Source organism: Hylobates moloch, unplaced genomic scaffold, assembly GCF_009828535.3.
Source record: "Hylobates moloch isolate HMO894 unplaced genomic scaffold, HMol_V3 SCAFFOLD_7, whole genome shotgun sequence".
Taxonomy (NCBI): domain Eukaryota; kingdom Metazoa; phylum Chordata; class Mammalia; order Primates; family Hylobatidae; genus Hylobates; species Hylobates moloch.
The window spans coordinates 125,986,276-125,997,236 of NW_026652282.1; the positions used below are offsets into that span (position 1 = coordinate 125,986,276).

The 10,961-nt window shown below is 51.4% G+C and overlaps 1 protein-coding gene and 1 long non-coding RNA gene across 2 annotated transcripts; one reads left to right on the top strand and one right to left on the bottom strand.

The window, feature by feature from the left end:
• Positions 1-3,530: 3,530 nt before the first annotated feature.
• Positions 3,531-8,402, bottom strand: GPR50 (G protein-coupled receptor 50). Its single transcript, XM_032756470.1, has 2 exons — positions 8,078-8,402; positions 3,531-5,231 (listed from the first exon to the last, which is right to left on the bottom strand). Exons 1-2 carry the CDS (start codon positions 8,262-8,264, stop codon positions 3,559-3,561), a joined length of 1,860 nt encoding a protein of 619 aa, XP_032612361.1. The 5' UTR covers positions 8,265-8,402; the 3' UTR covers positions 3,531-3,558.
• Positions 7,151-9,789, top strand: LOC131383941 (uncharacterized). Its single transcript, XR_009214354.1, has 3 exons — positions 7,151-7,609; positions 8,111-8,191; positions 8,717-9,789. It is a non-coding gene; the product is annotated as an uncharacterized LOC131383941 (long non-coding RNA).
• The last annotated feature ends 1,172 nt before the right edge of the window (positions 9,790-10,961 follow it).

Here is a 10,961-nt window from a genome sequence, read left to right on the forward strand (position 1 = left end):
CACAGAGACAGAAAATAGAATGGTGGTTACCAGAGGTTAAGGGGAAGGGAAGTTATTATTTAACCAGTATAGAGTTTCAGTTTGAGATAATGAAGTAGTTCTGGAAACGAATAGTGGTGACGGTTGCACAACAATGTGAATATATTTAATACCACTGAATTGTACATTCAAAAAGTTTACAATGGTAAATTTCATGTTATGTATATTTTATCACAACTTTTTTAAAAAGAAGCTGGACACAAAAGAATACATACCGTATGCTTCCATTTATATGAAATTCTAGAACAGGCAAAACTAATGTACAGTAAGGTCAGGATAGTGGTTGCCTTTGGATGGGGTATTGATTAGAAGGGGGCAACAGGGAACTTCCTAGACAGCTACCTATATCTTGGCCAGGGTGGTAGTTACATGGATGTATACATATGTTAAAAAAAAAAAAAAAAAAAGGCTGTCACTTTACAGTATATAAATTATATTTCCATTTAAAAAGAAAAGAGGAGAAACTCGGAAAAACTGTCATTTAAAAGTTGCTTGCATTTTTTAAATCCCTTGATTAGGGAGATTTAGGCTCACCTGGAGGCAGATTCTCTCTTTGAGGAAGTCAGCAACGTTGGCCCTTTCATTCTCACTGCTGTAAAGCCAGAAGCTCTGCGTTTTTTCCAGGGGGAGCTACGACACACCTTAAACCTGAAGCAGAGATTCAGCTTCTTGCCTTGGTCACTCAAAGTGGGCGGGGTAAATCAGAGATGCGTTTAGGAAGCTTAATGGCTTTTGAGAGTGAAGGGGAACAGGATAAGGGAGAGAGAGGCAGAAAAAAAAATGTTTCTGGGCTGTGAAGGAACTGAGAAGGAATTGGGCTGCAAGTGCTGCTTGTTCCAGTCCAGGTGATTATAGGCGCGGAGGCGGAGGCGGGGCGCAGTGGCGCAGGCAGGTTTGATGAGGGCAGCTGCAGGAGATAAGCAGAGATGGCCGAAGTAGCTGCTTTCAAGAGATTTGGTATGACTTTCAGGAGACTTGGTGCGAGCGATGTTGCTTCAGGCACCGGGGGAAAATTGCGGAACAAAGTTGTAATAATGGCAGATAATTTTTGTCACCTCTTTTATCTTCTTTCAAAACCTTGCACCCCGTAAACCCCTGGGGAGTGGCAGTTTGAAGGATTGGGACACAGTACCCTTGGTTTGGACACTTGCAGTCTCACGCAAAGCAACTTCTTGGGTGTGAGTGGAGAGTAAGAACATGGAAAACATGGATAGGGGAGCTGACCGTAACCAGTTTGTAAGTACATGAATAAACATCCCTTTTAGTTATGTTTTCTGCGCAGAAATTTGGCACAGGGGTGCAGGCAGCCCTCAGGCAGGCAGCCCTTGATGGCTCAAACCACTTTGACTCGGGCATTAAAAATTAACATGACCTCAGTCTATCTATACTCACAGCCTGGGAAAGCCTGGATAGAACAACTACGTATGCGTAACTGTTTGTCTATATGTGCATGTGTTAAGTATGCATATTTTTTTAAATTATGTCCTACCGTATATTACTTTGAATTCAGTTTGATTTTTGCTGAGCAGTGTATTTTGAGCATTTCCTTATTATCAGAGATTCTTTTAAAACTGTGTTCCTAAGATCAGGAGCTTTGCCCAGTGGCTGGGGTCTTGCTACCCACCTCCGAGCTGGAGAGCAAACCACCACCAGCCCTCCTGCCTCTCACTCCTGTGCCTCCCCCATTCCCTCATGAGCTCTATTTCTTCATTCCAGAAGCCTTTGAGTCGTGACATTATTGGGGCCTGGCTTCACTCCTTTCAGGAGAGTAAAGAGGGGTCTCTTTTCAGAGCCGTATCTGGTACAGTTCAGAAATCCAAGAGCAGGCAGGTCAGGTCATCCAATGTTGCTGCACTAGTGTGAAGAACATAGCAACCCCAGCATGCTCCCCTCTCCCCACCACCTCTCCACAGTTTGCTAAGTAAAGGGACTGAGGTGAGAGGGGTCAAGGGACTTGCCCTGGCATACAGCAAGCTGGTAGCAGGGATGGAACTTGCACCCAAGTCTTCTGATTCCCCCAAGGTCAATGCTTTGCCACCCCTCACCCTGTACACCCTCCCCATAAGTAACTCCGGCGGAGAAATGAATTTATCAACAAACCACAAACTAAAGCCACAAAAACACTTTTATTTAATTGCTACCACAAATACAGAATAGAATTAAGGCAGTATAATACATTTCCACTTATCCTCACAAGCTTTCATACAGTAAACTTTGCTTAAAGTGTCTATTTGAATCAGCAATTGAAATTTTTATTAAACAGCAGTTTTCTTGAATTGCAGAGAAAAATCATTTCCTGGTCTGTCAAGTGTGCTAATAAAAGACATCTATGACTTAACATCGTGTGTCACCAAACCTTAGCCGAGGGTGGTAGGATTGGCTGATGTCGGCTGTGTGGTAGGATTGATTGGCGTAGGCATCTCTTTCTTCTCCTTGCCCTCCTCCCCATCCAGGAGGAATGCTCATTTACAACCTCCCAGCAGTATTCAATTCGCTTCTTGCTGCCATTTATTACTTCAAATTCCCTTTTGAATGAAAGCAATAATGTAAAAACTGTAAAAACACCAGGCTGTTTAAAAAAAATCTGCAGTAAAGTTATGACTTATAATATTAAAAATATTACCATAATTGATCCTAGCAACCATAAGATTGGATTTTAGGAGAAGAAACTAGTTTATGAATGGATTTATTTCTCTGGAACTAAATGAAAAAAAATCCTGGCAAATGCTAAAAAAGGTAAATAATTACAAATAACGTAAAAACGTCTTATCATTTGCAACCATGTTTGACTATAAAAAGCACCAATGTTCAAATTTTCAAAAAATAGAAATAATTTGGTGTGCCCATATCTTTCCGTTTGCCATTTGATCTCATAGGCATAAAAAATGTATTTTTAATAAGAGCTTATCAAATTGTATTCTTCAAATATGGGTCATATGTTGTTGCTGAAATTTAGGAAAGAAACTTTCCAGTACTTGTACTTGATCACAACGGCTTTTCTGACTGCTATTAAAAGTACAATATAGAGTTACACAGTGAAGAACATAAAGCTGTGCAGTCACATTAACGGAAGCCTTCACCACAACACACCTTTAGCATTGCGCGCACGTACCCCTCTCCCAACCCCCTGGGGGAATGGGAGAAGAAGCAGGAACAAGGCAGAGGAAATGAGGAAAGGGGAGGAGGGACACAGGAGTGGGAAAAAAATCAAAGTCTAAAATTTCAAGGGTCACTGAGGACTGAAGGTCGACCATAGGTGGAAAGGGAGGTTTGGAACAACAGATGTCAAACTTGAGGGAAATTAAGGTCTCTAAAATAGCAAGCACACACACACTCACGCACACACTTTAATAGAGTACATTAAGTAAAGGATGAGTACGTCTGAAAGGTGGATGTAGCTTACACCATCTCTATTTGTCAGTGTCTGTGTCCAGATGCAGTAAGGTATCTCACTTTGTATTACATATGCAAAACAAACTAGAAAGGGGACCACTGCCTGGCCACCTACGAGAGCATTTTTCACACAGCCATTTCATCAGGATCATCTTCAACATCAATAACCACAACATCATGGTAATCATTGGTATTGGTCATGACTACAGTAGGGTTGGGAAGGTCAGCGATGGTGTCAGGCTCCAGCTGGCTGGCAGCAGGCTTGGTGGGTCCAGCGGCAGGGCTAGAGGCCGACTCAGGGAGGTCACTGTCGTTAGACTCAGGGTGGGCAATGGCAGGGATCTCGGGGCAGTGGGAGGCAGAGAGCTCAGGGTGGTCAGCAGCAGCGGGCTCAGGGTGGCTGCTGGTGGCAGGCTTGGTGGGCTCAGCATGGCTGGTAGCTGGCTTGATGTGGCCAGTGGTGGGTTTAGGGTGGCTGGTGGCAGCACTGAAGGCAGACTTGGAGTGGCTGCCAGCAGAGACATGGTGGCCAGTGATGGGCTTGGGGTTGCTGGAAGCAGGCTTGAAATGAACAGAGTCAGGCTTGAAATGGACAGAGTCACCCTTGAAATGGACAGAGGCAGGCTTGAAATGGACAGAGTCAGCCTTGAAATGGACAGAGGCAGGCTTAGGGTAGACAGTGGCAGACTTGGGGTGACCAGAGGCAGGCTTGGAGTGGCCAGAGACAGGCTTGAGGTGAACAGAGGCAGCCTTGGAGTGGCTAAAGACAGACTTGTGGTGGGTAGAGGCAGATTTGCGATAAGCAGAGGAGGATCTGGAATGGGGCTTAGGATGGCCAGAGGCATGGTCGGGGTGGCCAGCTGCAGCATCACCAGGTAATGGAACATTCCGGACATTCATCGGGGTTTCCTCCACAGCAGGACAGGCATGGGCACGGTCTTGTTCACGAGCTTGGTCGTCAGCATGGGCACGGGCGCGGGCCAGGGTACGGGCCTCCTGCATCTCACGAATATCACTGATGAGGCCGGAGAAGAATATGATAGGGTGCCGCATAGCATGGAAGATGGTCCAGTATTCTCTTCGGAAATTCTCATTGAGGAGCCCGTAGATCACAGCATTGAGGCAGCTGTTGAAGTAGGCTATGAAGTAGGCTGCAAGATAAAGCCAGTTGGGGATCTTGCCTGCCATCTCCTTCGGACTGACAGCCACCAAGACAGTGAGCACGTTGATAGGGCACCAGCACACTGCAAAGAGGAGGAAGATCACAAACATGGTTAGAAAATTGCGAACCTCAGCAAGTTGGTTGCCAGGATTCTGCCCTGCAGGGTCACGGGCCGCCAGCACTTTGGTCCAGATCCTCACGTAGCAGAAACCCACGACGAGGAGAGGGAGGACGAAGTGGATGCAGACGATGGTAACAGTGAAGACAGGGTTGTTCAGATAGTTGAAGATGCAGGTGTAGGTGCGAGGATCGTACTCGATGGTGCCAATGTACATGTTTGGCAGGACAGCCAGGATGGTCATGATCCAGGTGACGACCAGGTAGATGCAGGTATTGCGCACACTGAAGATCCGCTCATACTGAAGGCTGTGGCAGATGTAGCAGTAACGGTTGATGGCGATTGCCACGATGTTAAAGATGGAGCCAACCACACTCAGCCCTGTGATGAACCCGACCAGCTGGCACTGTAACTGGCTCAGATCCCAGCCCCCAATGGACATGGCATGCAGCATCAAAGGGTATGGGTAGATGGCCACCAGCATATCGGCCACAGAGAGACTGACCACGAAGATGTTGCCTGAAAAACATATCAAGGGAGGGAGAAAGGGGAAAGACAGAGAAGAATAAATGGTTTAAGTACAGAAATCTACACATTTAAGGTGCAGGGGAAGGCCAGCTGCATTATGACCTTTTATAATCCTAGAATTCTTTTAAAGAAATGCTCTGAGAAAGAAGCGAACATAAGACAGACAGCAGTGAGCACGAAATCCCTGCCAGGAGCCTTCACAATGAGACAGGGTCATGCTGCCACCATCTTAGAGAAAAACAAAATGCAAACGTTTCCTTCACTGGAGGTGAGGGGGAGGGAGAAGCAGGAGGGGAGTAGAGGTGAGCTAGAGGGACTTGTTTTTAGGAAGGAGGCTGGAGAGTGGGGGGCAAGGAGAGACACTGGAGGGATGTCAGGAAGCCTCAAACTAAAAAAATTAAAAATAATTAAATAATTAGAAAAAGATAAATTAGCCATCTCCCTCCTATAGCCTAGCGTTGCATTTATAATAAACACATTACTAGAGAGAAGATTCTGAGAAAAGGCATTAGAGGCCATCTTCTTAAACAGTCTTTTCCGATGGGATCAAGCAGTAACCTAAAACCTCGCCAAGTCAAATACTTACCGTCCCCGAGGTAACCTAAGAGTGAAAACTGAGGGGAAGCAGGGAAGCCCTGTAAAATTTAGTCTGAGACCAAACAAGTAGTGAGAGGGCGGGCGGGGAGGGTGGCACGAGGTGGGTGGGGGTGGGGGGGAGGAGAAAAATTCCTGCAAGGATTAGCAGAAGTGCCTGTTTCAGTTTCATGCCGCGTCCACGCGCAGAGCCGCGCACTGGCACATTCAGCGCCCTGCACAGAGCTCCCAGCGCCGGGCACTGAACTTTATTGGAGCCTTCAGGTTAAACAGGATAGAGAAGAAGGATCACCCCCACTCCGGTCTTGTAGGGCTGAGGTGGGAACTTTTTTGTAAAACCTTTCACAAAAAAGAGAAGAGGCCAAGTGCAGGCGCAGAGCCCTCTTTCTTTGGAGACACCTCGTTGCTAATTAGCATTGGTTTGGCAAAATATTGCACTTCATCTTGGACTAGGAGAAAATGAGCGCTTTTGAAAAGGGCAAAGGTATGGCTCCTTCTTCCTCCTTCCTCCAGCTCTGTCAGCACTCGGCCTCAGCACTTTCTACCGAAGAGGTTCTTTCTATGGTTTTCCGGCAAAGTAATGAATTCAGGGGAGTACAGCCGAAAAGAGAAGGGGCAAAGACTTAAAAACAAAACCACAATAACCATAAAAGCCTTTATTTGAATTATAGAAGGAAGGAAGGAGAAGGAGAAAAAGAAAGAAAAGAAATCTAAAGGAAATAAAATGGGCTTCGCAGGTCGCCCCCAGGACTCCGTGGTTTGCACCTTGGGACCGCACCGCGGGGGTGAAGGTGAAGACCTAGTGTATGGCCCCACGACTCCAGGAGACGAAGGAGAGATCGGAGACACCCACCAGACTTTGTGAGAAAACTTTTCATGACTGTCAGTGCCAGTCAGTGCGTTTTTAAACTTGTTCAGTGTTCGTGACTCCTTGCCCAAGCAAAGTAATCCCCCAGACCCCGGCCGCCACCTCTCCCCCACGCCCTGCCTGGGAGAATCCAGTTGGTCTCCCCACCCTCTCAGACCCCCTTCGGTCCCCACTCCTAGCCCCAGCCGATCGAGAACCTGGCGGTGGGAATTCCAGGCGCCGCCCCTCCCTCCCCCGGCCTGAACTCGGAGTTTGGGAGCCTTCGCCCCTTCCCCTCCCTTCCAGAGCCCTCTCCCGCCCAACCTGTAAACCGGACTAGCTGCTTTGCAGTGTCTGCCGCCCCCACCCGCAGCACAGGTCGCAGCGCCCGGCATCCTCCCACGCTTCCCTCCTGCCCTGCTCGCCGCCGGCCCCCGGCCTCCTCCCCCTCGGCAGTGGCTAGCAGCGGGGGAAGTCCCGCTTGCGGCTCCCAGACCCCAGCCCTTTGCAGCCTCTCTGAGTCCCCCATCGCCCCCTCTGAGCTCTCCCGTCGCCCTCCCGCCAATCCCTACTCGGTTTTGCTGCCTTCTATCCCTCCACCCCCAGCAACGCCCAGCTCCCAAGCCTCTTCGCCGGCCCGCCCTGCGACCCCCAGTTCCCAGCTTACGGACCTCGGGATCTCCGCTGCCGCCGCCGTCGCTGCCACCGCCTGCCGTGCCCGACCCGCCTCTCGCCTCTCTCTGCCGTTCGCCCTGGGACAGGCGGACGCAGCTCGGCTCCGGCGGGCTCAGACCTCCCTGCTCGATTCTCGGGCGCGGGGGTCTGTGCTCCGCCGCCCGGGATCTGCCCGGGAGCCGCCCTGGAGCCCCAGGGCCGCGGCGAGCGGGGTCTTGGCCCGGCTAGGGAGAGGCCACTGCGTTGCGCTCTGGTAAGCGCCGCCGCGGCCGCCGCGAACTTAACTTTCACGGAGCAGGTCGCAGCCCCGCTGCTCCCTCCGCGTCAGTTCGGTCCGCGCTGCCTCAGCGCGGCCGCCCTTGCGGCGTCTGGCTCGGCTTGCTGTCCCCGGGCGAATCGCCTGACTCTCCTGCTCGGGTGCCGGCTCCCTCCGCATCAGGCCCCGACGGGACAGGGATCCTCGGGCTGCCGCGCACCGCGGGAACGCTTTGCACTTGGATGCCCAAAGCTAATTCTCTGTGCTCTCTCCGCCTTGAGAACCACCACGTTTAGAGGGCCGGGACAGAATGCTACCACCCCCAGGCTTGCGGGGAATTTGGGAGCAGGGATGTTCAATATGAGGGCACTTTCCATAGATTCTCTATATTGGGGCGCTCAAAAACTAACGCCCTAGGGGTTGCAAGTCTCTGCACACGGGTAGGGAGAAGAAAGGATGGCTTACCAGAATTCCGGAGCTTCTTGTTCTTCGTCACAGCCAAAATGACCATGGAGTTGCCGATTAGGTCTACAACGATGGTGATAACCATCACGCAGAACATAAAGATGATTAGAGCCGGTGGGTAGTCTGGCTGGGGTAGCTTACAACCAATACAGCCATACGGGGTGGGAACCGCTAGGGTAGGCCCCATGTTGCTCCTGGAGATCGTTAAGATCTCTCAGCAGGCTCAGGATCAGCAGCCAGGTCCAGACAGCAAACACCTGTTCTGTCACCAGGAGCTCCAGGAAAGCGTACCTCCCTCTCTGAGAGTCAGAGAGCAAATGACAGCATCCCGCCCCTCTCCGATGAGCTTTTAAAGCCTCAAGAGGCGGCTAGCCCCACCCCAAATCCCCCCCCCCCGACCAATCAGAGCTCCCTGAACAGCCCCCCCCTTGGCCACCCCCTCTTATTGGACAAATCCACATTGAGGTGTCATCTTGCTTCCGACTGCCTTGTATGTGCTTCCCCTCTAGCCAGCCCGCCCTGCCTCTCAATCTCCCAGGTACCTTGCAAGCATCGCGACTAGCTCGGAGTCCACCCCAACCCCCCTCCACCAGCCGCTGCGCATTCGTTCTAGCAAGTTCTTCTCCCTCTCTCCTCCAGTGCAAACACCTGGCAAAGAGTTGTAGATTGCAGAGCCGGAGCATTGGGTCTTTCATAGGATCCAGTGCTAGACCAAGCCAGTCCACAGCCCCCAGCAGAGTGTAGGGGATAGCCGGTGGCCCCTTGAACGCTAGATGCTTGCCTCTGCAAGTATCCTTGTGAAGTCCATCCCACGCCCCATGCCCTTGCCTGTCTGGAGGCTTCTGTGTCCCGCGGGGAACAGGGGACTACTGCTGGGAGCTCCCACCCCCAATCTGGGTCCCTAACCCCTGGGGAACTTATCCCCGCTCCCGTTCTCGCCAGGAGCCGCTTGGCTCCCTTAACGGCAGCTGCGAGTAGCCGCTCAGTCCGGTCCAGGTCTTGCACTCTCCATAAACAGATGTACCCTGCGCCCGACTCTGGAAGTGGGGAGCGGGTCTGCACCCTGGGACCTAGGGAAGGCAGCAGTGGCCACTCGGTCCTCGGTTTGGGGGCGAACGGGAGCGGTAGCTCGTCTCCTTTCCAGCTGCCGGCAGCCCGGCGGCGGGAGCCAAGGGACGCTTTGGGAAAAAGTAAAACAGGCAATAAAGCTCTTCTCTTGGGTCGCCGCTTCTCGAGGAAACCCAGGACGAGAGGCTCTGACGCCTCTCCCTCTCGGGATGCTCCGCATTCTCTACTGAGCGATACGGGGCAGTCAGAAAGGCTGAAGGAGCTGCGCCGCAGCCGCGGGAAAGGTGCGGAGGTGTCAGGCTGCAAAACCAAGAAGCCGCTGGCTGACCGGCGATCCCTGCCTCAGTCAGGATTCGTCTCGGGCTTTCTCCTTTCCCATGCCCTTCTGGGGTTCTCGTTTCGACCCCGTCCCTCTCAGGCCTCCCCCCTCGCCCTCCACACCGCGGATCTCTGTCCCCGTGCGTCACAGTTCCCCTGCGGTGCGCCCAGGATCTCGCCGCGCGGGGACCACGGAAAATTCGAATATTCGGGCAAAACTAAAGGGGCGTGATTCGGACACTCGTTCCCTCAATAACCTTGGTCACGGGAATGGATTTCTGCCGGCTACTAAAAGTTACGGCTCCTGTCGAGAAGCCTTCCAAAATCTCAGTAAACACCTTGAAACTCGTTCCAGACTAGTCTTCTTGCCACAGTAGGGGAGAGGGGTTGCACTGGCCGGGAGCGCCATCGTCTGGACACAGCAGCCCTCTTGCCCCGGGGTGGGTGGGGAGACGGACAAGGCGGGGTAGGTAGTAGGGGCCTGTTCTGCGACGAACTTCAACATTCAGATACCTTTAACGAAAAAAACAGACACCGTTGAAAACCAAGATTGCACACACTGTCTCTAGCTATAGAGCCTAAAGTGGGAATGTGTGCCCTTGTTTGAAAATGAAGCCCCCACCCCAATCCTGCGGCTTTCGCGTCTGTGAACTGAATCGGGCGCGAATTACAATCTCCTGCCTGGAGGCTTTTCACATTCATTTTCTCACTGCCCCTCGCTGGCTGGAACTCCCGGCCGCGCGCGCTCGCATTTTTTTCCGTTAAGTGCAGACAGTGAAGGAGCTCCGCTGTTCTCCCCACACAGCTGTGCGCCCTGTAAAGAGGCCGTCAGTCAAAAGCCCGTCCGCGTAGTGGAGTGTTTTGTAGGATGCACATCAGGCTGTTCTTGCTGGTTCCCCGAAAGTTTGGATCCCTTCACTTGTGGGAAGGGGCGATTTTGAATTCAAATAAGTAAACAAAATACATTTGAAGGAAAAAAGGAAACACACATTCTAGTGACTTAAGACACTAGACTCCCCCTGCCCCAAACAAACCTGTAAGGAGAGCTTGCAAACCTTGCAGGCATTGCTAGTGCACTGCACTTCTGAGATGAGGTGGCTAGGGCCCCTGGGAATTCCCCGCGGATGTGGCCTGAACATCCCTGGGATTGAGGAGCAGGCAGGAGAGCCAGGGTGGGCTGACCCCCTGGCCCTTACCCCTGCTTGGACACTACTTGACTGTGACCTGGTGGGACTTGGTTTTTCAATACTAGACAAGTGGAAAAGGTGAATATTTTAATGATCTAGGGGGACAGAATTATGTATCTGGTTAAAATAATTTTCTTATTTTTATGAACTCGTCTTAATAAAGATTCTGAACATTGCCCCAGTACTAAGAAAATCAGATATTGACAAAAAATCAGCCAGGCGTGGTGGCGGGCGCCTGTAGTCCCAGCTACTCGGGAGGCTGAGGCAGGAGAATGGCGTGAACCCCCGGGGGCCGGAGCCTGCAGTGAGCC